The sequence below is a fragment of the Ammospiza nelsoni genome, chromosome 2, assembly GCF_027579445.1.
Source record: "Ammospiza nelsoni isolate bAmmNel1 chromosome 2, bAmmNel1.pri, whole genome shotgun sequence".
Classification (NCBI taxonomy): domain Eukaryota; kingdom Metazoa; phylum Chordata; class Aves; order Passeriformes; family Passerellidae; genus Ammospiza; species Ammospiza nelsoni.
Genome location: NC_080634.1, coordinates 84,666,100 through 84,693,460, shown reverse-complemented (window position 1 = coordinate 84,693,460; position 27,361 = coordinate 84,666,100). Strand labels below are relative to the sequence as shown.

Below are 27,361 nucleotides of genomic sequence, written 5' to 3'. Positions count from 1 at the left end.
CTAGGTACTGTGAGGGGACAGTATGTAAGAAAATAAAGACAGTGCAGAAGGTAATCTCACCCCTGAGGAGTTGCAGCTGTACCAATCACCAAAGATTAGGAACAGGCCTGCCCTTAACAGGCCACAGCTGTGTCCAATAAGAAGACAAATGCTACAAAACAGTGGGTTCGGTGGTTGAGGAGAGTTGGAGTTTGTTGGTTTTGCTGTGAAGAAGAAGGAGTCGGTGCTGTGAGAAGCTGCACATGAGAAATCACTGAGAAGGTATGGGAGCTGTGCAATAAGATGACAACAAGGTATTTTGCTACTGCTCTTGAGAAGCTAACTTTAGCTATCTAATTTTTAAAACATCCTTGTCAGTTGAGTTTTCCCTGGGAAATCTTGCATGACAGACAAATAAATGCACAGATAATGAGGCAAAAAAAATGCTGTAATTTAATAGGTGCTTATTTCTGAGAGACCAATACATTTTGGTATATTTCCAAATTAAATGTGCAATTTTATTTTTATTATTTTTTTCATTGTCATAATCCTTTCATTTTTGTGCAAAAGGTTAATTTTCATTAAAAACATAAGGCCTGAACAGGGATACCCTCTTGGGCTCAGTTCTGTTCTCTCAACAAGAATATTTCCTATACAGACAATTGCTGTTGAAAATTTGCTTTTCTATCTGTCATCATTTGCTTAAGTTGTCAGTAAGAAAATAAATTTTGATTCATTTATTTGGTATTTAATCCTGAATTATTCACTTGACAGTTAGATTATACAGATGACCCCTATTTTTTTTAAACCACAGCCTTACTTAATTTCCATGGATAAGAGAAAAGGTTGAAAAAAACAATTAGTGATTACTAATGTCCCTTTTAGTTATCCCAGTATAATTTAATCTTTATTCTCTTTATGACTGTAGTCATGTGAATATGAAAAATTACCAATTTCTTTAAAGCTAGCTGTACTTTGACTTTGGTATTAGACTATGTTTTGTTATTTTCATTACACCAACAGAACGGGAATGTGCCACAGCATGGCTGCAGCCACGGCTTCCATATATTATTGTAAGGAGAGAGCTGTTGTGGGACTGGAGTCAGAGTCTTGCAATGCTCTTCCACAGCTCTTCTCATTCTCCTCACCACAGTGTCAAACAAGGGCTCAGTGTCAGCTGAAAGAGGATTTGCCTCAGACGGATCTTGTGAGAGATTGAACAGTAGTGGAGGGTCATGATGGATTACCCCATCCCCGAAACATGGACAAATTCCTCTTCTGAAACAGGCCCCAGAGGCTTCTGGCTGAAATACTGGAGTGGCATAATGAGCTTTCCATACAGTGCCACCTGTCACAGGAGAAGCACATTTGAACAGCTTAATGTCATTAGAAGATGGGGGGTGGTCCCTGAAAGGCTGGTTCATGTTTAAATGATCTGATTTGTTGTTCCAAGGAGAGTTTTATGTCATGGTTATTACATACAGGGAAAAGGTGTTGTGGAAGCTGGCAGGGATTCAAGTAGTTTTTGTGGTTCACAGGTACACCTTGACTCTGGGTACCATGTGCAGCATATGGGTGGTTAGCCCAACAGCTTCAGTACAGATGGAGTCTGCCACTTTCTTGTTCCCCTTTAAAACTTTTCATGCCTCTTAGAGGTGGGAAAATGGAGAATGTAGTCCCCAGTTTCTGGATGTATATATTGATAGATTGTTCTTCTTCTGGCTCTGTACATCTGAGTGAAGAAGTACATTTAGGCAGAAACTGAGCAGAGTTTATTTCTCTGCTCATGTTCCAGCACACTTCCAAAAAGGGTGGTAAGTGCAGGCCTCTAAAATCTGAAGTCTGGTTTTTAAGTTAACATGAAGAAGGCAAATAGCTCGCAGCTTTAGAGCTTGTACTTCATCAAGCTCTTCTACTGACCATGGGATAAGCACAGGTTTCTAACTTGTGGTGAAGAAGTGGTAAATTACTAGGACTACAACTGAATGTAGTCCTAGTACATTACTGGGACTTTACTTTACATCAGGATATTTTACTTCTCCTTCCCTTCTCCTTTTTCTCCTATTCCTTACCTTACATTTAGAAAGCACTACACTGAACTCAGAGGCAAGGATGTGCCCAGAAAGAAGACAGAAATTAGACACTATGTCTGAAAAAGGAGACAAGAAGAAAGAGGACATTCACCACTTGGAGTCACTTCTGTGCTCAAAGCATTAAAGACCTGACAACTGCATTGTCCCTACGTGGAATTTTCTTTTTGGTTCAATAGACTCAACTGAACTTTTCTTCCTTTCTTCTCTTGTGTCCAGAGCTGTTCTTTATATCTGGACCCTGCAGCTTTATTCTTCAGTCTCTCTCTTGTCACTGCCCTAGAACAATTATCTTGTGAATAAATAGAATTTTAAAACTTCTTAAAAAGTGAAAGAGAACAAATAAGACATATTAAGGTTTAGGTAGTATCTTAGATTAAAATATCCAGTTGCTGGCTAGCTGGCAGGTACTGTATTTCTTTATTTTCACCACACAGTTTCCACATCCTGCTTCTGCACTTTTATGGAGGGATGCTGTCTCAATGGTTCTGAAATGTTTACATGTAAGGAAATGAAAATAAATTTTAGATATCCCCATTTCTGAAATTGTGAAAGGAAAAAAAAAATGTTTTCTGAAAGAAAAAGGGTTAGAATGTGGTGGTGATATTGCTAAGGTTGTGGGTTCAGTCCCCAGATGGGTCATTTCCTTAAGAGTTGGACTTGATGATTCTTATGGGCCCTTTCCAGCTCAGACTATCATAGATCTGGAAATAAGGATGAAGTCTTTCAACTTTCTGACAGCATATGAAGGCAGACAGATACCCCTTATGTCTGTTTGAGTATTTGCTTTGTTGCTGGCTGGATGTCCACTGCATCCTCAAGCGTATCCCTGTCTTGTTACCAAAATAATGTTTGTTTTGTGACAGAAGTGCAAGCATCCTCTGTGATATCAAGGTGCCCAGGGCATGGGATTTGCTTCTTCTGCCTGTTGGTCAGGCAGCATAGATATTTCTTACAAGGTGTTAAACAAGTACTCCCTGGGACATGCATTTTTTCTGATTATCTGGCTCTAGTTGGAGTGCTGTTATGATATTACTAAAATAACCCTTTATTACATGAGATGGACACATGGACTTCCCTAGATGTACATAGAATTAGTGATCAGTGCTCAGAAAAACTGAACTAAGTATTCATTCTTTTCCATAAATAATTAAGCTGAATTCTTTATAATCTATACACTATATGGCAATTTGGAGTAGTGAGTGTAGGGTATCTGGAGAGAACTGTTCTGATTTTGCTAAATTTTAACATTCAATTTTCACAGCTGCAAATTACTGGAGTTGCAGAGTGGGAGACAGACAAGTCCTTGTTAGTTCACTTAGAAGGACAGAGAGAGGCTGATTCTAATTAACCTGTTTTGGTGAGCTGAGTAGACAGCTGGATTACAGAAGGATAAAAGAAAAGAAAAAAGATAGTAGAAATCAGTGCTGATAAAAGCAGTGGGGGTTTCACACATCTCCAAGAGGCAAAGAGGAATATACAATTTTCCACTGACAGAATCTGAAGGGTGCATGTGCATGTTGGGGCAGTGTGTTGATTTAGTATATCCAAGGGAAAGGAAACCTGCTGCTTCAATCCAAACATGTCTCAAACCCGTCTCGTAACAATCAATCAGTTTAATGAGCAGAAAGAAATGGACTGTCACTAATAAGACTTATGGTGCAGAAGTAAAAGAAAGGACTCTTTTTAGCATAGACACAAAGGGTTCTTCTGGCTTCAGGGAAGGCCTTAAATGGTGGGTCCTGCCTGGGTGACATCAAGACACAATGGCTTGATATCTAGGTATCTAGGCTGCTCAAGAGACAGATGTTAATAAATAAGCGATGATAATAAAAGATGATAATAATAAGTAATGTGAGTATGACATACTTGTAAAATGAACTAGAACAGCCTGGTCTGTCAGCCCAATCAGAAGAAACTGCAGTTGCAGCAAAAAATCAAAATTTTTGGCCTGGCTGAAAGCTGAGCTACATATTTGATTAGCTGGTGTTTTATATGCAGAACATGGTATTGTTTTTAGGCCCCTCAACATAAACTGCTCAATGAGAAAAAAATGTAGAAAGGCATGCATAAGAAATCGAAATGTGCACATGGCTTCATTGGAACATGAAATGCCACAAAATTCACCTTGCATCTGCATGTTGTATGCATAGCTATTTAAGTAGAACTCATATAGTTTAGAAGAAGAAGCAATGTATTTTAGGCAAGGAAAACATCAGGAGAACCTGAAAAGCAATTCTTCAAACACCCCATCTGATTGGAGTATGAATTTGGTCTCTCACTAAGGAAGTGGGGCATGACTCTTCCAGCAGGAATATTATCCAGGAATTAGGGCAGTCAGACAGATTTCTCTGCCGAGAAACATTCTGTGTTCTCAAAAAATGGTGTGCAATACAGAGAAATAAAGAGAGATCTCTAAGAATAGTAAGAGATTCTTGAGGCTCTACTTAGGAAGCAAATCCCTTCATCTCAGGTGAGGCAAGACAACAATCAATGAGGCTTTGCAGAAGAACTGAGATTTTGAGACAATGAATGAATTCCATACATATATATGCGTATATGTACATTTTAACATTATATTCCATTGGAAGCTAGAGGATGTTGCATCATTTCTGGCCTGCAGGAGGGGGATGTTGTCATGGACGTATTTTATGAAAAATCTTTTTGGTAGGATTTTTCTCCTGAGAGGCCTCAGAAATTAAATGTAAACAATAATTATCTGCTGCTGTGGAATGCAACAGGTGCATGTTTAATTGGTCCCATGTGGTTGTTTTTAATTAATGGCCAATCACAGTCCAGCTCTCTCGGACTCTCTGGTCAGTCTCAAGATTTTATTATTACTTTCCTTTCCTTGCTAGCCTTCTGAAATATTTTCTTCTATTCTTTAGTGTAGTTTTAGTATATAATTTTCTTTTAATATAATATAAATAATAAAATAATAAATGAGCCTTCTGAAACATGGAGTCAAGATTTTCATCTCTTCCCTGGTCCTGGGCCCCCTGTGAACCCCACCACGGGATGTTTGTACTCACTGTGCTTCTGGTGCCAGCGCACTGCATGCAGGAACAGCCCGCAGTAGTGGAACAGGAACTCGTGCCTGGAGTGCTGCTCTGTCCCCTGCAGCAGGGGCAGCAAGGTGTGCCCGTCCATGGCCCTGATGGAGAGCACCAGAGTCACCCAACAGCTTCCGAATTTTAACTCTGCAGCTGAAGCATGAGCTCTACTCCCTCTCTGTGTGCAGCATTAAGATTTCCAGGGTCATCACTAAACCAAGGTGCTGTTCAGCTAATGAGCCCTGAGATTTTTAATTGGATGAATGTGTGGAGCCCAGTAATTAGCAGCTACTAGAAGTTTTTTCATTTACAGCTGGTTCACATATCCTGCCTGGGGAGATCAGACACCATTACTGTAATTTTCCTGGAAGTGATAACAATAGTGAAGGCATGGTTCACAGGTTTTAATTTTGCCACCTGAAATAGAAAGCGCTGACAGCTTTGTGAGCTCCAGGCTTTGTAAAAATAATTTTAAAAAAAGGAGACACTTACTGAACTACCTAGCAATTCAATTGCAATCTGGGTTGTCACTGGGTTTAGTTGCAGTCTACTAGTACTTCTATGCTTTTTGCTGAAATGGCTTAGCCACCCATGTTTTCACGTGTCCTTTAGAGAAGCCTGGTTTTTTTAGTCATCCTCGTGTCCCAAACCAACCAAGTTGCTTTTCAGTGATAGGAGAACTGAGTTATCTAAATGGCCCTTGATAAAACACATGTGTTTTTTTTCTTTGCCTTTTTCACTTAAGCAGACAAAGCTGTGCAGAAGAAAAAAAAAAACTAGAGAATTGCCTGGTATAGGAACAAAGAAAATTTAAGGTGTGGCTGTTAGATACATGACACAGTCAGCTTCTGTCTAAATAAAGGAAGAGAAGCAATATGATTTATGAAGCCACCTCTGTACCTGTCCTGAGGCACTGTCCCTCCAGCCAGTTGAACTACTGTAGGATAAATGTCCATAAGGCTTGTGGGTTCATCGATGACTGTCCCCGCAGGCAACACTCCTGGCCACCTAACTATGCCTGCAACACGGATTCCTCCTTCCCAGCCTCCCATTCCTTTTCCACCTGTTACAGAAGGGGGAGAGGTATCAAAAAGATAAAAGAATAGAAGATAACAGATGTTTATTGTGCATGTATGGGAAAATGTTTTAAAAATTTTAGGGTATTTCATGCACCTTTAATGAAAACACACTAAATCCTGGAAAACAGTAGACTGTCATTCGGCAGTGGCTCTTCTCATTATTTGTATGTGTGTCTTATTTATCTGCTTGTTTTTAATATGCAGTTCCCAACAGCAAGAGTGAGTTTTAAAGACATTTATTAACTAAATTGTATTTTTAAATTTTGTCAGTTTGTCTCACTGGGATATCCCCTGTTCTGCTGTATGTGGACATAAATAGTAATGTCTTTCGATTTTTGATATCTAAATTGATATTGTATCCCCTCTCGCCTTCTCTCTAAGCAGGCATGATTTCAGCATTGTCCTCTCATCCTGAACTCCCCAGGCACATTTCTCTTTCCCTCTGGACTCTCTTGTTACTAATACACTTATGTTCAACTAGTGGAAGTGAATTCCTTAGATTAGTTTGTAAGCTATTCAAGTGAGCCTCTTTTGCATCTGTTACTGGCATGGAATCTTCAAATCAAGAACTGAAGGCTAATTTTACATTTAGGACTGTGTGTGGGAGGATCCCAGCTGTATCAAACATTGCTTGTGTGGCTCATCAAGTAACTTAGTACTAGACAATGTGCATTGTGATGCTGAGCAAGGTCGACATGCATATGACTCTTCTTCTGTAGGGGAACTTGTGATGGATGCAGCTTTCAGTCTTCATTATACAGTAAGTGCCAAGCTGCCCAAGATGTCACAGTGGCTTTTCAAGGTTTAGTAAATCTGGAGGAAGCACATACAAGAGATTCCAGAGAGCTTTTGTCACTGTGTTGCAAGCCAGTCATAGAGAGTCTAGAAGAAACTTATATAGGATGGGTGGGAAACTGGAGAACTACAGTAAGAAAAATAGGCATCATGATATCTGCCAGTGTTGACACAAATAATCAGTAGAGAGGAACCTTCTGAAATTCAACACAGGTAAATGCAGGAACCTGCATCTTGGGAAGAACAATTCCATGCCCCATTACAGGCTGGGGCTGACCTGCTGGAAAGCAGCTCTGCAGAGAAGGATCTGAGTGTCCTGGTGAAGAGCAAGTGCTCCCTGAGCCAGCAGTGTGCCCTTGGGGCCAAAAAGGGCAAAGGGTGTCCTGTTGTGCACTAGGAAAAGCATTGCCAGCAGATTGAGGGAGATCCTGCCCCTCTACTCAGCCCCAGCCCTATGAATAGCAGATGTTATTCTTTTTTTCAGCCCTACAATCCAAGATTGTAATCCCATCGTATAATTTATTAAATGTAGTATTTTTGAATATATTTTTCTACTACTCTTTTTTTAAGAGGAAGTCTTATGCATGTATAAACTACTAAAATTTACCTTTATATATCCCATTCCATCCACCCAACTGAGAATTTCCTCTGTGAGCCTCTAAGAATCCTCCATGATCAGATGCAAAATAAATGAAGGTGGTATTCTTCAAGTTTTCTTTGTCAATAATATCCAGAAGCCTGCCTATAAACAAAGCAAAACATCAGCAGATGCAGTCAGATTTTTTAGGTCTTGACTCTACATTCAGTGAAGACTGCATCTTTCCATTTGCCAAGACAAAGCTGATGAATGTTTATAACATTTGTGTCTGGTGTCTATAAAAACAGGAAAATAAAAAAAAAAATTGGAAAATAAATGAGTGATACTTTTATTCAAGCTACTCAAAATACTCTGTCAGCTTTGTTCTGTAGATTCTGCACCAAGAATTGTCTTCACTATGTAGCCTCAAACATCTTGAAAATCTTAAATAATAGTGCTGCTCTGATTACTAACCATAGAAAACTGCTGTGTCTCACCAGGAACTGAACAAGGACTCTGAGACCAGGCTGCATACTGTCAACCAAAATAATTTCCTGATGTCAACAATAAAAACTTCATGAACTGTAATTCAAACCTAACTTCATAAGGAATGTTTTCTGTACCGATCCCATCAAATGTTTATATAGAATGTGATTTATCTTCAATTAATTGTTTTCATCATCTTTTGCATCAAATATATTTGCCAAGGACAGCTTCCATACCTACAGGAGCAGCAGCAAAAGCTGAACTGCACAAGAAAAAAGCAAAGCCAGTGATCACCACTTTTGCTCAATCTCTTTTCCTTTCCTGTCTGTCCTTGGTGAAACTAGTTGTTGATCTTAAAAAACACAAAAAAACGTTGCGATTGAGTCTAGGCATATTGGTTCTGAATTAGATCCCAAATCAAGAGCTATCCAACTCTGGAAAGTTTTGTCCTCATTAGCTGCTGTCATGTTTCAATTATATGTTATTTATATCTTGACTTCTGCTATCCATCTCTGCTTACAGAGCCTATGTTTGAAGGTGGCTGGTGCCAAAAGAGGAAAGAGAAGCATGGCTGAGTACTCTAGTTCAACTGGATCTTGCAGGAGTTTTCAGCCTGTCCATTGAAAGCAATCAGGTTCCTCTCAAATTACGATTTTGTAGACATGGTTTTGGGGGAAAAAAGGTTCAGGGATTGAATTGTGACCTTGACAGGAGGCAATTACTTTGCTAATAGAGCCTTCATTTTTGACAAAACAGAAATAGCGGCTATCTCTCTCTCTCTCTCTCTCTCTCATTGAAAAGAAAAAAAACTAAGTAAAGGTTAGGTTTTTAGACCAAATTACCCAAATAGAAATTTAACCTGCTTGGTACTCAAGAGGCCAGATTATTAGCTGAGTTAATACAATTTATTAAATGAAACTCCATATCTTCAAACTTTTGGCTAGGAGAGGGTTCATACATTTTGATTAACATCATGATCAGAGACACATTTGGTTATTTGACTGCATTTAATGCTTTAATGTAGAAGAATGTCATTAAAAAAAAAGATAATGAAGAAATCCTTACAAGAAAAGTTTAGGCTTTCATCTTAATAAAATAAGAAATATGTATTGTATGGTTGTGGTATGGCAGTCTCTGAAATCAACTAAGTAACCAAGGTGAGTTCACTGATTTTTACATATGCCAAAAGGGAGTTTGGTGATCACCCCTTTAATGCCTTTTCCACATCCAAATGAATAAAGAATTTTCTTCAAGACCAGCACTTACCCACCATCCAGTCCATCTCCTCTACATTATCTCCATACAGGCCATGCCTGCTTCTTCCCTGAAACTTCTCTGTGGTAATGAGAGGGGTGTGAACATGTAAAAGGGAAACAAAGAGAAGAAATGGTCTATGCTTGTTTCTGAAATAAAAGAAAACAACAGTCATTTCTCTTCAAACTGTCACTCAACCCAAAATATAACAGTGGTATTGCAGTTACTCTCTCAATTTATATTTATATTGTTGAAATCTAAACAATTTTTATTTTTACATCTTTTTCACTTTGAGGTTTTGAGAAGCAGAGGAGATTAAAACATACCCCTCATAGATGTTTTTTTTCTATGTTAAGACCAAAACAGTAATGGGTCATTTCTTTTTTCCAGTTCCAAATTAGACAGGCAAAACATTAAATAAAAAGCTAGAAGAGGTCATAGCCAAAAGACTGACACATTCCTAGAAGCAAGAACAGGACTCACTTGCCTAAACTTAAACATGGATGAGCATCGTGAGCGCCTGAGGTGCCCTCATGGAAGAGGTAGATATCACCCACAGTGAAACTGTATTGCTTCAACATCAAGCCAGGTAGGACATCCTAGGAACCTGAGATTACCTATGCTCAAAGTTTAAGAGAATGAATTTATATTACCTCACATTTCCTTTAAAAAACAAACACACAACCCCTAAATCCTGACAGAAATATGGATATGCTCAGATTTAACACACAAATACTTTTAAAGACTTAGCATTTTTTTTTTCAATTCCAGTTGAGGTTACTGATAATAAATGAAGGACACCTTTGGGGAAAAGAAAAACCCAACCGAAACCACAAAACTCACTATCACTCTCCTGTTTGTAAAACATTAACTTCATATGCCACTTTGTATGACAGTCTATTCATCACCCTAGGATAATTTTTCTGTTCCTCCTGGCAGAAGGAACAGTATTTGGCCAGGACCCCTTTGTATTGCTTGTTCCCCCCCAGCATGCTCCTCACCTCTGCTGATTACCTTTCAATGAATGTAATTGCCTCCTTCAGCATATTAGAAGTAGTTTTTTGTAGGTTCATTGGTTGTTCAGTGATATCATGGTTTCTCATCAGGATGCAGTTCCAGTGCTTGGTGAAACCATAGCTGGAGAACCAGGAGATGAAATGAAGGAGACCACAGAGGGCCAGACAGATGATTATTTTCCATTTTACTGGGAATAAATTGGCAAGTTTTCCAATCACAAGAGTAAATACTGCAAGGATGATCATCTGAGTGTAAAACCAATATGTATCTTGCAAAGACTTGGCCAATTCAGGGTCATCTGAGCCTTGACACTCATTGAGAAGGGTAAAAGGCATGCCATAAAAATAATCAAAACCATGATTTAAAGGATGGTGGCAGTGATCATGGCGAGTTTTGCAGTTCACACCCATATGCCACTTCCCTGTAAATAAAAAGCAAAGATCTTAAATCCTGTATTTCTCTGTTAAGGTGCAGCCAAAGGAGGAGCTGGTGTGGAATGGGGACAGACTGAGGGAGCAGTAGTGCAGTGACAGACATTGATGAGGTCCCCTCTCTTCTCAAGGCTGAGCAGCCCATCTCCCTCAGCCTTTCCTCATAAGAGATACTCCAGTCCCCTAATTATCTTCATTACTGATGAATAAGTTAAACAATACTGGGCTCAGTGCTTAGGGACACCACTGGTGACACCTTTTCCCTGTGCCACTGATTACAACACTCTGGGATCAGCTGTTCAGCCAGCTCTCAACCCACTTCCCTGTCCACTCATCCAGCCCACACTTCTAGAGTTTGCCCATGAGGATGTTGTGAGAGACAGTTTTAAAAACCTTGCTGAAGTCAGCCGTATCATTAAGACCACTGTGCTGAAATTGATAAAAATAAGATCACTGTGGTGTCTTGTTGCCAACTGGCAGATAACATTTTTCTGCTCTAATGCATCAGTAAATATCTCTGCTGGTTCATCCTAAAGCAATCTGTACTGGGCAAACAAGATTCTTTCCTTTGAATTTACTTCCCTTTGCAGTGTGTATTTATGTATTACATACACCTCATTTTGGATTTACCAGATATGCTGTACTCACATTGGACTTGTGGAAACGTTCTAAAAACCCTGCTGATGTTGAAAGTTATGCATACAAGAAAATCTAGTTTAACTGTTCCTGGCAATTTAACTGTTCCTGTCCAGTAGCAACCTAATTAGAATAACCAAATATGAAGAGGCAACAACTTTGTTTCATACCTACAAGTGCTGTAGAATAACCTTGCTGGTGGAGTATTCTGGCAAAAGTGGTTTCATTTGGTGGGAGCCCCCCTGAACCACCGTTCCAGAAGAGAACCTGACGCTCAGTGCTGGATGCCATGCCTAGAGAGGAATCATAGTCTTAAGAATTAAATAAGACAGACTTCAGATCTCCAGTCTTCTGAGACTGTGCTTTCTAATGAATGGGACTCAGTTGCCTAAGCCCAGTGCCTTTTTATAAGCTATTTCCTCTGCCCCAGGATATCTTGCTTGACCTCCAAAATTATGTCTTTTCCAAGTTCCACATCATCACGTTAGTCCAATACAGATTCCTCAGCTATGCTGGAGTGTCTACAAATGACAGGAAGACACCTACATCTGGACATTATTTCTTACAATCAAAATTCTGTCAAAATATGATGTTAACAACAACAACAACAAAAAAAAGCAGATGAGTTTTATCCAGAACAAAGGTTTACAGGGTTAGGGGAACACACTTCTGAAATGTACAGTTCATAATTAAATTTCTCTTTCAGCAAATCAGAGTCACATCAGAAATTCAGAAACTACCCTGATTATTACTGCCATATGCAGTGGCTGAAGTCTTCTGTCATAAATTAACATGGCTGAAGTAAATCTGTTTTAAGACAAAATTGCTGAGAACTATTCTACAGCCTGACACATTTCACTGGGTAAACGTTTGCCAGGATATTAAAAATACTACATTTAATATTATCCTAGCGCCACTGAACATAACATCACACAATTTTCTTCCTTCTTTTTCTGCCTCTGGGTGCTATACAGTGTTTGGATTTTTGCCTATTTCTGTGTTGTCATTTAGCCACACATAATGTGTTTTATATGGGGATTTTGCCATAGAAATCAATCATTAGTCATCTCTAACTTTTGCCCATTTTACTGAGACTCCAAATCCCAAGATTAATGGTTCTTTAACGGGGTTTATTTAAGGGGGATTTTTTATATCAACACTGACTAGACTAACTGCAGCAAACCATTGTAGAGAGGCCCAACCTGATCTGATGGGGTATCTGCCAGTCAGGAAAGCAGCTCTGCTTGGAGTACAGACAGCTGCTGCAGCAATGTGCTGAGTGAGTCTCACTCCATCCTTTGCCAGGCCATCAATGTTAGGGGTCCTAAAGAGAAAAGTCCCATCTTTTTATTACACAGAAATTCATGGCATGCTGCTCATCCTGATTTTGTTGAGCATATCATCATCAAATTTACAAAAATGTCAGCTAGAAAGGTTCTGTGTTTTATATATATTTTTGAGATGTCTTGACTCCTTAGAAATGAGACTTCCATGGGCATATGTGCTTTTATTAATAACAAAAAAAAAAATATGTGTGGGGGGAGAAACAAGGTATCTCATGTATGTCCCACACCAAAATCCCATGCAGCAGAGGGAACAAGAGTCTGTTCACAACACAACATCCAAGAAAATAATAGGCTAGAACAAGGACACATCATTCTCTCAATAAATCTATATATAGGTTGAAAACTGCACTAGGGATAAATATATTGCATAGACTGACGTGTCATTTCATAATGAAGCTACTGGAGTTATTAAATGATAATAAATTCTAATTTCATTCCTCCATATTTCAACCCTGGAATTAAGGGAATTTATATATTATACTCATGCCTGACAAGTACAGTGCACAGACAAATTTGGAAAGTTCTCAGTCCCAGAAAGTTTCTCAAGCATGCCTGGATAATTATGACTCCAGTAGGAATTACTGTAGAACATGCATTTTGAACATAGTTTGAAAAGAAGTGTATCTAGATAAATGAATAAATTAACAATTAATTTAAATGCTAAGTATCATCAGTAGGTTTTTTTCAATGAAGTTCACCAGGAAGGGAGAATTTATTTCATACCTTATTGTATCATTGCCATAGCAACCCACATCTCCAATACCAAGGTCATCAGCCAGTATCAGCAAAAAGTTAGGTTTGGAAGGATTTGATACACAGGTTCTTGGAAATAGGCACAAAATTAGCCAAATTTTTAAGCATCTCCTAAAAGCAAAAGTAAAGAGGTAACATTACAAAAAAGCAGTTGTAAGTTTTATAATGGACTTTAAACTATATTCTTAAAGTTTTATGGGGACTCAGTATAGGTGCAAACAGCAACCAAAGAATGCCAGCAGATGGAGCTCCTGAATATGCACAGAAGTCCTTGAGTTTTATAATATTAGTATAATTCTCTGGGGTTATTATTATTATTACTATTATTATTTCACACAAGAATTTTGTCTCTGACTTTTTTTAATTGACATTTGCACTGATCTCTGCAGATGTTCCCAGCAGAATGAGTGGTTGGTTAATTACAATTGTCCTGAGGCATCCCTGTATGGGGGTGTAGGATGCTCCTGTTAAGGCTCCTGGAATGAGTGGGACAGGAGCACAAAGGTGATTGGATTGCTCATTATGGCAATGGCTTGATTGTGGGATTTACTGCAACCCCTGCTACACAGTGTCTGGAAAGTGCTCCTTAAGCCATGGGACCACCTGCAAAATCAAGGTGCAGCAACAGGCTTTAACTGGATTGTCTTCCTAAAAACATCTCTGCACATTTTAGTTTCTCAAAGTGTTTGCCATTGGAAGCTTACAGATCCTCACCTGAGGTAAAATAAATGTGCCAGAACACATCTTCTGACTGCTAGTTCATCAGCAGATACTACATTAGTTCATTAGCAGATATTACAATATGATCAATTATAGTGAGTGTACTGTACCACACACTATATACTCCTAAACCTCCATGTCTTGTAAAAAGTAGGCAAATGGGTTTTGGAATACCAATAGAGCCAAACCTGTATTAGCTGCTATTGGAGTGGTGGTAGCAGGGGAAATGTAAGATTATCTGCTTATATTTTCTTGAGCAAAACACCTAAAAATCCAAGGAAGGTCCTCAGTAAATTTCTTTCTTACCATTGTTTTTCTCGGTAAACTTCATTGTTTTCCGTTTTATGAAACAGGTACATAGTCAGTCATATAAATTCTGATGGAAAAGGAAAAGAAAGAAATCCAAACTCAGAAGTTCTGTTGATTTTGCATGCAAAGTCTGGTCTGTTTACAGACCTGCTGCTGCTAACTCCAGGGGGACTTGTGAGAATTTGGAAAGAAGGCAAAATGTTAATGGCTTTTAAAAAGTGCTAGAGGTGCCTATTACTCAATACGTGCACAGAACTGTTGGCGTTCACTGAAAGAAATGTTTTCATCATTTTATAAATGAGGCAAAACTATTATCTTACTTTTTATTTAACCTCAGATCAACTTTAAGAAAAAGAATCTAACTTTTACTGTGAGCTTATGAACTTCAAAAAATATATCAAATTAAAGTAATCCTGGAAACTAATGTTGTCACTGTGATTCTTAGGAGAGGGGCTGTATTGGTCTTTGGTTTAGATGCCATCTAGTACATTCAAGAAGGGGTTTATATCTGAATTGTTACTAAAAACTTCTAGAAACTAGAAGTTACTAGAAACATAAATACCTTTACGATTATTTCCTTAAAGGACTCCAAACCTTAATGTAAATTTAACAGGCCAGTTTTTCTACCTGCCGACTCTATGAAGTCAACCTGGACTTTAAAAATCTGGAAATTATCTTTTTATTTGTTAAATATTTATTTTTGTCAGGCAAAGCAAATTTTATGAGTGGAAGTGATTTCCTCTGCTTGCTGAAATAGAGTCACTTTGGAAAAAAATGGCTTGGGAAAATACTTCTTTTCCTTGTGAATGACCTAAGTGATCTACAGATAATGTAGAATTGCACACTGGAATTGTGCAAATAGTCCTGCAGAAGTACATGGTAAACTGGCTCCAGTGGGGACTGGCACATGCTCAGCTTTGGGGAGCACACTGAGCTAAATTAGAGATGCCATTCATTCCATCACTGAGAAGAGAGAAAAGAATTGGAGCTATCCCACCCATGCAATATCCCTACTTTTCTTGCTATTTCAAAAGAGCACAAGAACAAAGATGTTGGCTGTACCAAAGAACAGATTGAAAGTAATAGGAACATTTCCTTTCTATAACAACTCAAGACATATTTGTAAATACAGAGTGAATTCTAAACACAGAGAACTGAAAAGTTCTATCTTGCCTAATGAAAGACTTGGGTTATTTCCTCCAAAAATAAAATACAGCATTTTCTGAGAGGTTTTTTCTGCTTTTTAGTACAAAAGAGTTTGCCTGGAATGTCTGAGGAATACTAAGCTGCTCAGAGCAGAGTAAATCCTGCCTTATGCATTTCAGAGGATGAGCCAGATAACAAAAAAAAATTGCAGATATTGTTATTCTGATCAGGAAAACAGTATTTAAAGAGTCAGAACTTGGGGTGCCTTGATGATTTTTCAAAGCAACATCTAGAATCTTGTTTGGCTCTGGCTGAGACAATAAGGGAAATAACAAACCTGAAAAGGCCCCAAGACCTACCACCACCAAAAGAAACAAACAAATCCTCCAGCAAAACAAAAATAAGCCCCTCAATCAAACAACAAAACCCCCAAGAACAACAACAAAGCAACAACAAACCCAACAAACTTGATCATTGTTAGTTATGGCATTTTCTACAGTGTTGATGTTTCCCTTTGCTATTGGAAAGATCCCACAAGGCAGGACTGGAAGCTCATCCTCCCTGCCCAGTGCATGGGTCAGAGATTAATGGGAAGGCAGCAAAGCCTCTGTGACTCAGTGCAGTGGCTGTTGGAAGAAAGACCTTACTGTGAATGCAGATTCCAGGACCCCACTATCCAAAAAGGCAGGCTGTACTAATATGAAGCAAAGGACTTGCTGCTGGGATCTCAAATCTTTTTGAGGTGGCAGTGTAGTGGTGCTTCACTGCCACAGCCTGGATGCAGCTCCCCTGGGGCCCCAGTGGGCTGGGGCAAGGATGAGGCAAGTGCTGAAGCCACTAATCTGTGACAGCAAAGGATGACTGATGGCTCTGGTCATCCCCTGTAATGGCAATATCTTCATGGTGCACCAACAACAGGCACAGCTCTGCCCTCCCAGACACTGTTAGGCAACATTACATTTAAGGAGCTTGTGGTTCAGGATTAAGCCAAAACTATTAAAGTGAAAATCTTCAGTCTACACCAAGTAGCTGAGGATCAGCCCCTGTGAGCTCCTTTTAGTGGAGAAAAAGAACCAGACAGATCTGAACATCTAAGAAACCCCTTGACTTCACTAAGGGTGTTGTTCAGCTTTCCCTTACAACAAGCTCTTACAACAGCTCTGCTATCTTCCAATTTCTCCCCAGAGGTTGTTGCATCACAGCCAGCTGGTCACAGCAGGCACATCAGTGTTTGGACAGAAACTTATGAAGAGTCCCTCAGAAAAACCATAAACTTGAACTGAGTACTGCTGGTATTCTAAAGATCTAAGTACCATTGGATGTGGCACCATCTGATTTACTGCAAAGCCATTTTAGGAGCACTTCTCTTACTGAAGGACTACAAGAATGACCACACTTACTAAAAAAACACCACAATTTAAATATTCATATTCACATTTCTTTTAGGGTTTGATTTCTTCTGAAAGCAGAGCTCTCTCTGATTCTGTCTGTGATGAACCCACTGCTGGACCCTAGGGCTTGTCCAGTTTCCTTAGCTATTAAATGAGAAAACCCAACCTAACAGCAGCCTATAAAAATCAGCAATCTCTTACAGAAATCCAATCATTCATCAGACAGCAATCCCCTCTGTAAGCCAGTAAGCCACAATAAAATGATCATCAGGACTAATAAAAAAGGCCAGCCCCTTTTAACAACGTGGAAAACAAACCCTCTTCTGAGTTATTCTTGCTCTGAAATCCCTCTTGCTCCTGGATGTGCTGAGCAGTCCTGATTCTCTAAAAGGTGTGGGGGGGAAAGTGGGCAGGAATTGGCTCCTGATCTTCCTGCTCTCCCTTCCCCTCCTCCAGCGTGGACACACTGGGATCCCTGTCAGCAACAGCCAGTAAACTGAAACAGCCGTCAGATGGGAACAGCTATGCAGGTTTTCATGAATTCCAGGCAAAGTACAAAGTCCTTACTGTTCAAATATTAGCACAGCATGGCTACTGCCTCTTCTCCATTTCCTATCTGGTTAACTCTGAGAAATTCTATATAAAGTCTGTCGCTGCTCTATTTCAGTGCTTCAGAAGAGATGATATAGTAACAAAATACACTACAAATGGCTTTGTTTCTCCCACACAGCTTTTCCAGCCTTCCAAATGAGATAAAAGGACTAGCTTGTCTTCCTTTTCTTCTGGGATGTTGTTTTTTCTGTTTTCATCGCATTTTCTAGTAAGGTAGACATACCCGTGCTGAAGATGTGTTAATTTCTAGTGTTTACTATCCATCCCCTTCTTTCAGATCTTAGCTCTGCTGTAATACATTTTACAATTCAGAAGGTCTTGAGCAATTACTTGGAGTAGCCTTATTTATTTGCTGACATTTTGGTTCTCTGTGCTACTTGAATACAGCAATTGCTGAATTTAAGACTGTGTTCTAGAGAAATCAGTAGGAATTGGTGAGATGGAAAGATGAAGCAGTTAAAACTATCAGATTCATATAATCTACTGGCAGGGATAACCAGGGATGGAGACAGTTTTTTATTTTTTTACCTACTTGCACTTATGACTATGCACAGTTTTTTTTATGTTGTGACATTGGGCTACTGTTATTCACATCTATTTGACTGTAATACTTATTTTGTATGACTGCTTAACAGCTTGTGATGCTTCTGGTGCAGACTTGAAAAAGTAGTATTTCTCAAAAATTACATCATGCTTTGGGAATGGCAGATCTTTAAAAACTGCCAATAGTACAAGTATTAACTTTCACTGGCTTTCATCCAAATTATGACTTAACTTTTCTTTGACTATTTACATCTTTCACACCATGTGTTCACTACTGAAGATGGGCCTATACTGCTGCTGACATGACTTAAAAATGCAAAGTAAAACAAACTGCACTGCCCCTGTCACCTCCACCCCCCCTCCCCCCAAAAAAATATAAATATATATATCCCACACCTTCACATTTTTTCCTGCTAGCAAAACTCTATCGGGAAGCAAAGACCTTACTTTCTGTTTCTTACCACTAGGTTACTGACCTAACACAGAGTTACCAGCCCTGATTACTTATTGTATTCCACAGAATTAAATGTTAAACAAACACTTTTTCTAACAAAAAAAAGTAAAGTAAATAAGTAACACCAAAGGAGAAAGGGGGATGATTTTTATCTCTGCAGCTTGAGCCAAGCAGTATTTCCTTCCCTTCAGCTAACCAATTTTTCACTGCACCTGAGCACAGAATGCTGCTGTTTACTCCCTGCTGTAAACAGGCAACAAATTCTCTGGCAGGAAAAACTTTTTTTTTTGAGTCACTGTGTATTTTACATTGTTGTTTCTTTTCTGGCTTTTTACACATGTCTGAGCACTAAAATCAAACACTAACATTCATTCAGCTCCTTCTCCCTTTGACAAGCTTTCTGAGTGAATGTAGAGTGGTGAACATAAATACTGATATGACACACACAAAATTTCATAAGATCACTTCTATCTCAGTTGTTGGGAAAAAAAAATCTGTTTGCCAGTCTTGTATCTCTTAAGAGTAGCAGGGAATTACAGTGGCACAATGAATCCTTTCAGAGCACTAATACATTTAGGTAGAGTGGCAGGAGGAAGGTCTCTAAAAGGACCTTGGAAATAAGCAGTCCCTGAAAGCCCCTTTGAGTCACTCAGGCATTCTTCCCTCCAAGATGGGGACAAGAGGAATGCTCTCCATCCCTGCCTGTCTCATATTTAAAAGAAAAAAAGATGCAAACTATGAAATCTGCTTTTACCTATGTCTTCAGCCTCATCCCAGCACTTTATTTTCTCATGGTATTAAATGCTGTGTATCCTGTGGTGATCCTGCTTGTGGATTAAGATAGGGTCAAGGACAAATTTCACCTGAGGTAACATACTGCTTACTGTTCCAAGTCCATATTCTAAGCTGTAAAGTAGCACTATTGTGCACTATAAAATAACCATGCTTAGAGCTCCAACTGATTATTTTTCAGCAATCCCAATAAACTTTGAAAGCAACAAGGAATGAAAGAGTATAAAACATACATATGATACATACACGTGTAAAGCTTTTCAAAATTCCCTAGAATGCTATTTCCAGAAATTATGATAGAGACACAGCCAGAGACTTCCACTGAAGAAACAGATCTCACTGCTTAAAAACATGAAAACACTCAAAGAAAAAAAATCTTGGCAGCTAGTATTACTGAGGGATTGTACAACATCTGCTTAATGAATCAGATAAGTGCAAAACATCAGAAAAATACAGGCAACTATTATGTAACTTCTGTTTACAAGACTCAATATGGACTTGCACAGTAACTGAGCTCACAGAGCCTTATTAACAATGATCTGGAGCTCACATCAGAAGCCATTGGCACAGGCAATCAGACATTGAAGAAACCCTACTAAACTATAAAAATTGATGCTTATGCTTTCCTTACAACAACATTCTAAATTGACACTGCTGTATTCAGTGTGCATCTAGAGAGTGACAGCATTATACATTATAGCATTCTTCTATTCAAGAAATCTGCTCCTTCAAGATTTCACAGGGAAGCTGTACCTGTGCAAGAGCCTTACACCTCAAACTATCTCTGTGAGCGCTTGTACAAAGGAAAAGACAATTTTAGTTCTCTGGCGCTCACAGCCAGGGTATGATCAAAAAAAAAGGTGGGGGGAAATAATGACACAATTTTTAATACGGTTTCATTTCCTAAATGGTGATAAATAAAGGAACCACAAAAACTTAAAGCAAATGAAGCATCAGGAAAACTGATTCATTTGAATCCAGGGTTCTTAGGAAAAAAACCCCAGGTGGGCCAATTCAAACAACACAATTTTAATTTGTCTAAGTACAAACAAATGCATTCAGGAAGGAGCCAGAAACTTGCCAACGTGAAGAGAATGGCAGCAATGGCTTTGCAATGTAGCAATGCAATCCTGAAAATAATTAAACTTATAGAAAGCGACAGATTGGGCACAGTCACCATCATGATGTCAGAGGTAAAAACGAAATTCAATCAATCCTTCTAACTTTTTACAAAGGAGATCTTATTGCTTTCTACAGCTAACTGAAAGGAGGTTGGAGTGAAGGAGTAGTCAGTCTCATTTCCCAAATAATAAGTGACAGAACAAGGGGAAATGACTTCAAGTTGCGCCAGTGGAGGTTTAAACAGGATATTAGGAAAAATTTCTTCAGAGAAAGGGTTCTACAGCATTGAAACAGGCTGTCCAGGAAAGTATTTTAAAGGTACAGCCAGAAGTGCAGAGCATCAGTTATTAAATCTGGCACCCCCACATAAGAGATCAGAGGACTCCAACAATCCGGCCTAAACAGTTCTGCAAAATGAGACCAAATCCCAGAGAGGCCCAAACAGCAAAAATTGGCCAGCAAATTTTGTGTGGACACACTGGCTTTAAATAATTCTTATTATCTGCAAACCTTATCCAAAACTTATCCTTTTTAGCAGCTGTTACTACTCATGACTGCTCTACCATTTCTTTCTCCAAACTTTTCAACCATAAATGAATCAACTTCCAATAACGTTCATTCTACTTGCCAGTAATGCCACAAAGCCTGCAGCTGCCTCAACAGTCACTTGAAGAGATTTAGCCAAAAAAAGTTTTGCTTAGTTTATTAGGGGGCCGAAGCAAGGGGACCTAACTCAACATGGATTGATGACAACTTTCTCCAGCCAGCAGCCTCATCTAGGCTCTGGTTTGGGCTTCTTTTCTCAGCTTTGCTTTACAGAAAGCAAGCTTCAAGCCTGAAACTGCTAGAAAAATAGTCCCTTCTTCTCCAAAATTAGCTTAGTAATTCTCCCATCCTCTATTTCACTTCTTGAATGCATTCCTTGATTAGAATTAATCATTCTTGATGTGTTGAAGTGAAGAAAAAAATAGAGATAAACTTACAGAGAATAAAAAAACCCAAACCTCTACTTTAAAAATATCTCCTTGTTAGCAAAATATTTATTGAAGCCAGGCATGTCCCATGTTTCACCATCATCCCCAAAAGCCTGGCACTGCCACCGCTCACTGAGAATCCACCAGAGTGAAAGGAACTTCTCATTCTTAAAATAGCTGAGAGAGCTCCAACTCCAGCAGAAAAATTAGAAATTAATCCTTGTTAGTTAAGCTAAATGACTGTATTTACACACAGCAAAAGAATTTGCCTTCTAGTTTTCTTTGTCTAACTTCAGATAAAAAAAGAAATAATTAGCACACTGCTGCAAAACTCAAGAGTAAAACTCCAAATTGTTTAACACTTATTTAAATATTAAAAAAGTGAATTGCAATTATTACATATATAGAAATAATTACTGGTGATGTACAAAAGTCTCTCTCTGCTTAGCTGTTGGCTGAAAGTAAATGTTTGCTTTGCACCTTGTACAAAAGCATGCTACAGAACAGCTTCAGCTCAGTAAATAGTATATTAAAATGTAACTACAAATGTTAATTTCATATTACATTATGGCTCTGTAGGAAGCACATTCAGCATACCATATGCCACATACTGTTCCACCCAGTTGACCCCTTTTCTTCCATAGCTTTAAGGTATACAGATGTTCAGAAGAGAAGAGGCAACAAGTGGGGAAATACAGAGAGAAGAAATGAAAAGCTCCCAGCTGGTGTGAGCACAGCCAGTTTCTCAGTGCTTGCAGCTGGTGAGCCAGAAACAGGTGCTGCTCATCAACCAAAATACAAGGGATGCCCTTGCAAGGATACCAAAAGCAGGAGATCATCAGTAGCTTCTGTTTTTTTCCCCTTTCTATTCTGCCCTCTCAGGGAACCTGCTTCAATAGTGCTGACTAGGGGGATACAGTTTTTAGTGGCCTGGAAAATACCAATCCTTGCTCTCTTGTATTGATTTTATTACCACTTAGCTTTGTGCATTTTCAGTTAGTAACACTCTCATGGCAAGTTACCCAAATTTTTAAATTTATTATGGCAGCACCCTGCCTTCAGAGCAACAGCAGTAAGATGGTCTGGCCTTAGGCTGCAAATTACCTCGAGCTTTTTTACATTATGATTAGCAGTCCCTGGTTCTAAATTACCTAATTGGGCCTTTTGGCTTCAAGCTACTCACCTAGGAACACAGAACATTCCTTCCATCCAGGACAAGAGCAGGGCACAGCTGGAAAATCAGAGAAGGAAAGAGGGCAGAGGAATGAGATTAAAAGAGCAGCAACTAGGGGCAGGGCTGCTAGAGGAAGAGTGAAGAACACAGGGAAGCAAACCAGAGGTAAATCATGCTTTGTGTTTGTCCCTATGAAATGATGATGATAATAATAATAACCTCCAAAAACTGGAGTTTGGTTTGAAACACTTAGAAGGGGAAAAAAGCGCAGCTTGTTAATTATTATACTAGGCTGATTCTCCCTATCACTCACTGCTGCAACCCTGATCACACATTTTTTTCACTTTTTTCGACCTTCTGGACCAGCTCCACCGGCAGGTGGAGGCTGAGAGCTTGGCAGAGGAGGATGGCATTAAGAGGCTGAGGCCATCCCCCAAAAAGAGCACAGCTCTGCTGGCAGAGCTCGCTGTTCCAGCTCAACTTCCCAGCACTGTCCCATGGGAAGTGCAATGGAATTTGCCTCGGGAAGCTTTGGTCCACTCCCACCCCAAGCCCCAGGGGCCCAGGGCTCGGCAGCAATTGATGGCAAATTCCCCTTTTGCCAAAGATGGCTCAGCTCTGTTGAAAGAAGGAAAAAAAGAAGTTGTCTCCAAAAACATAGGCGAGGGTGGGGTTTTTGGGGGACGGGGTATTTTTTTGGGTTTGGTTTGGGTTTTTTTTTTTTTTTTAACAGAATAAAACCATCCAACCAAAAAGAGGAGGGGGAAAACAAAAAGAAACCCAAACAACCCTCCAGTCTTTTACTTACTCTGTGCTCACTCACTGCAGGAGCTTTGTTCTCACTTCTCTCCTCACCTCAGACTTTCTGATCTTTGCTTCCAAGGAAGGGTTATCAAAATCACGCTTCATTTCATCAGAGTAATTGGCAGGTGTCAGTCTTGTTTAAAAAAGTGGGCAAAGGCATTTACTTCATCCTGCCTGCTGCTGGGAGGGCTTCCCTGCCTTCCCCTGGAACGTGTTGAGTAGGGAAGAATTGTTCTGAAGCAGATGCTGGACATCCCGCTGCTGTTACTGCCAAGGCAAACAAGACCTTGAGCAGCAGCTGAGGGAATGCTCTTGTATCTCAGGCAGGGAGACTGTCAGCCACAGCACACCGTGGGGAGAACCACCCTGTGGATGGAAATGGGAGAGCCCAGCCCGATGCAGAATGAGCCAACCAGCTCCCTTGGGATCAAAGGAAATCCATCACTGCATTGTCACGTTGGTGCGCGCACACGAGTCCTGGCAGCCGGGCTAATTCCCTCTGATGTTATTACAGCTCCTCTCTCTGTGAGCTCTCTCCTGTGCCAGCACTAACACACATGTGGCTGCACAGGCTGCCTTGCCGTGCATCTTATCAGTCCCACGGGGGTGCTGGACCCCTCTTTTTCCTGGCTGTGTGTGCTTATACTGGTTTAAGAAGAGAATATAAAGGTGTTATGCTGTAATACACTGAATAAGGGCTTTTTCAAAGAAAGGCAGAAAACAGGACAGAGATTCTTGTTGCAGACATATTCTTGCTCAAAGGCCAAAATTACTATTAATAAAAACCACTATGACAAGAAGGCGAAAACAGACTTTACTAACTAGCCCTTGATATTTACAATGATGTTCACAGCATCATTGGTGGGTGTGGTGTACAGAAATCAAGGGGAGCATTAGGGTCCTAAATAGTATCAGGATATAGCAGTAGTTACTGCAATATTTTCACTAAAAACTTCTGCCCAAAAACGTAATTGGTAGCTAGGAAAAGGGGCAAAAAAATGAGAATGCAAGGAATGAGGTTCAAGCTCTGCTGTTGAGAGTAGGATGCTTGCATGCATTAAGGAGAAGATATTAAAGGAAAGCCTCAGATATATGAAGACAATTTTTGTTTTTTTTGAGGGACTTGGAAAAACTAGGGAGAAATTGTACAATTCAGGAGGCAGCGGAAAATTCCTGGATTACAAACCACGACTCAAGGGAAGGATCCACTGTGCAAAGACCTGGTGAAGAAAGTAGGGGTTTGGGTTTGGCCCTTTTACTCCAGGGCAGATCTGATCACACCATTTCCAACTCTCACATCTGTGGAAATTCACCCTGTCCAGCTAGAAAGGCTCCTCCATCTTGTGTCTCTGACCATCTACCATAATCAGAAGCATAGTAAGGTGATGTGATGCTTTTAAATCACTCTTTGTTACCTGCATCTTTAGTTTGGCCTCCAGAGAAAGAATGAAAAAGAGTGAAATAAATCAATTTATGTATCATCTCCTGGTTATTAACATTTTTTCTTGATTTCTGAACTTCTTTCGTATAGATTGAACATCTATTTTAAAAACTACTTGCAAATTTGTGTTACAAATAATTCACTAATTGTAGCAGTAAGAAATAAATGAACTGCCTAATAGTAGAAAGTCAACTCTATAACAGGCTCATGTTTGAATTTTGCAAGTATCCCAGTCTTCTGCTGAGATTAGTAAATTCCCTTATAACAAAAACTATCAACAAACTCTGAAGGATGCTAAAGTGTGCAGGAACAAAATAGTGAAGCTCCAGTGACAAAACAATGCAAACTGAAGTGAAATCCTGAAAAACAGGACAAGTAAGTGCTTGCTCTTTATAAATTACTAGTAATTTACAATAATAACTTTAATTGCTTCTTTGTAAAACACATGTGACGTTATGACACGCTGTGGAAATTATGAGGCAACGTTTTGTCCCTTCAGTTTTATGGTACTGACAGATGCTGTGTGAGTTTTGAAATTTATAATCCTGATTTTGACATTTCCAGGTACTGCCATTGATTACTGATATTTTGGTTTGCCCCTGCAATGCTATTTAGCAGCACAGACAGTCTTGTTTGAGACAGTGTTCAAGTGTAGACATCACTGATATCAACCTGCATGTCCAGGGACAAAACTATTAATTAAGCCTGACAAATTATCAGAATATTCTATCATGGTGTCCACAGAGGCTTAGCTTGAAATACTGAAAACTGTGATCTTTTTGATGATTAAGTGCTGAAGTCAAGCTGAAGCACTTGACCAGTGTGGGTCCAGGAAAGCTCAAAACCAGCTTAAAAATATTGTTCTTATGTAAAAACAAACCATAAAAGATCAAATACGACAATACTACTTACAGAATTAATTATTTTTTTTTCTTGTTCTTCACAGATCTCCTTTCAGTAAAACAGATAAATATTTCATGTCCAATTTTCAAATGAAAGGAGATAATTATGTTTTTAGCAGCTTGATTTTCATGCTCAAATATTGCTTTCTACTGTGTTTGAAAACATTTTCAGTATCCAAATTTAGATCTTACGAGTTTTGTAAGATGGTCTTGAAGTCCTGTCTTGAACACTATCTACGTCATCTTAGGCTATGATCAGCATAAATCAATGAGATGAAAACCCTGCTGTGACTAAGCAGAAAAAGTCAGTCTTACCGAATTATTTGCACTGAAATAGTAGCCCATGAGTCTTGTAGGAAAAAGAAATGTGAGCAAATATATGAGCAAGCAGATTAGTATTTGCCAGAGTGTTTCCAAGTATGTTATTGTCAAGGGAGCCTTTATCATTGCCTGACATCACTCCAAGTGTAATGTGCTTTCTCCCCTGAATGGTTGTTGATCCCGTGGCACTCTGGAGACTAGCAGGGGATGATCACTGTGCTTTCATGTGCTGGCACCTGTGTCCAGGACAAATCCTAGCTCAGATGTTTTCCAGTACTCCCTGATCCTAACAGATATACGTATCCTACAGTGCTGTGAAGTATTTCAGCAGAAAAAAACCCTAGTTTGCTCATAATTACAGATATTGCACCTGTACATTCCTAAAGATGCTGAAGAATTGAGAGGACATAAAATCCCACATACTAAACTGGTTTGAGAATGGAAGCGATATCCTGGAAAATGACTGAGAATATTGAAAAATTCCAGTCTGATTGCAGTAATTTCAGCTAAAGAAAACAATTCATTTTGAATATGAAAAGACCTTTAAATCTTGCCAAGAAAGAACCAGTTAAACAGAATGCACTCAAATGAGGAAAAAACCCAGACATTTCTAACAATGGAGGAAGTAGCAGCAATCAGAACATGTGAAAGTGATGGATTTAGCAAATGTCTTGAATTTTTCACAGTAAGACTAAGCAAGTTTCTTATCAATAGCACTGATGGAGCATCTGATTGAATTATAACATGTGAAATGCATGAAGTCACAGCATAAAAAAATATTTTGCTTTTAAGCTCTAGGGCTTTGTTTACCAGCAGATTTCCTGGGGACTGAATTGTGGGAAGCAAGAGAGGAAATAAAACCAAAATAAACCAAATGTTTACCAAGTAAGATGAATAAGATAAATTGGTCCTAGCACAGAAGTTAAAGAATAATTAAAAACAGTGAAGTAAAACAAATGGGCAAATTATGTTCTCAGATGTGTAACTATTCTGATATAGCAGTGTAAACATGTCTATGTGAGCAGATGTATTTACAGCCCTACAAAGAAAAGCATTACCTGCAAGGCCGCTTAATTAGAAACAACTATTCTAGCACCAAGAAGAAAAGAACTGCAGCAAAAAAAAAGCACAGAAGCAAAGAGATTGACCCAAGTAATTCT

At 39.2% G+C, this 27,361-nt stretch overlaps 1 protein-coding gene across 1 annotated transcript; it reads right to left on the bottom strand.

Annotated features, from left to right (window-relative positions):
• Window positions 1-406: 406 nt before the first annotated feature.
• On the bottom strand, window positions 407-24,114 carry LOC132087432 (arylsulfatase D-like). The gene is made up of 11 exons (XM_059493640.1): window positions 23,542-24,114; window positions 14,523-14,592; window positions 13,467-13,607; window positions 12,600-12,721; window positions 11,568-11,690; window positions 10,328-10,751; window positions 9,326-9,462; window positions 7,604-7,738; window positions 6,023-6,185; window positions 5,102-5,223; window positions 407-1,327 (listed from the first exon to the last, which is right to left on the bottom strand). The coding sequence occupies exons 2-11, from the start codon at window positions 14,573-14,575 to the stop codon at window positions 972-974; spliced, it is 1,776 nt and encodes a 591-aa protein (XP_059349623.1). The 5' UTR covers window positions 14,576-14,592; window positions 23,542-24,114; the 3' UTR covers window positions 407-971.
• Window positions 24,115-27,361: the final 3,247 nt, after the last annotated feature.

Coding starts and splice junctions, on each gene's coding strand:
- LOC132087432 (XM_059493640.1), bottom strand. CDS start 14,575: ATGTACCTGTTTCATAAAACGGAAAACAATGAAGTTTACCGAGAAAAA. Junction 12,722..13,466: donor TATGGCAATGATACAATAAG/GTATGAAATAAA, acceptor TTTTCTCTTTAG/GACCCCTAACATTGATGGCC. Junction 11,691..12,599: donor CAGATACCCCATCAGATCAG/GTTGGGCCTCTC, acceptor ATTCCTCTCTAG/GCATGGCATCCAGCACTGAG.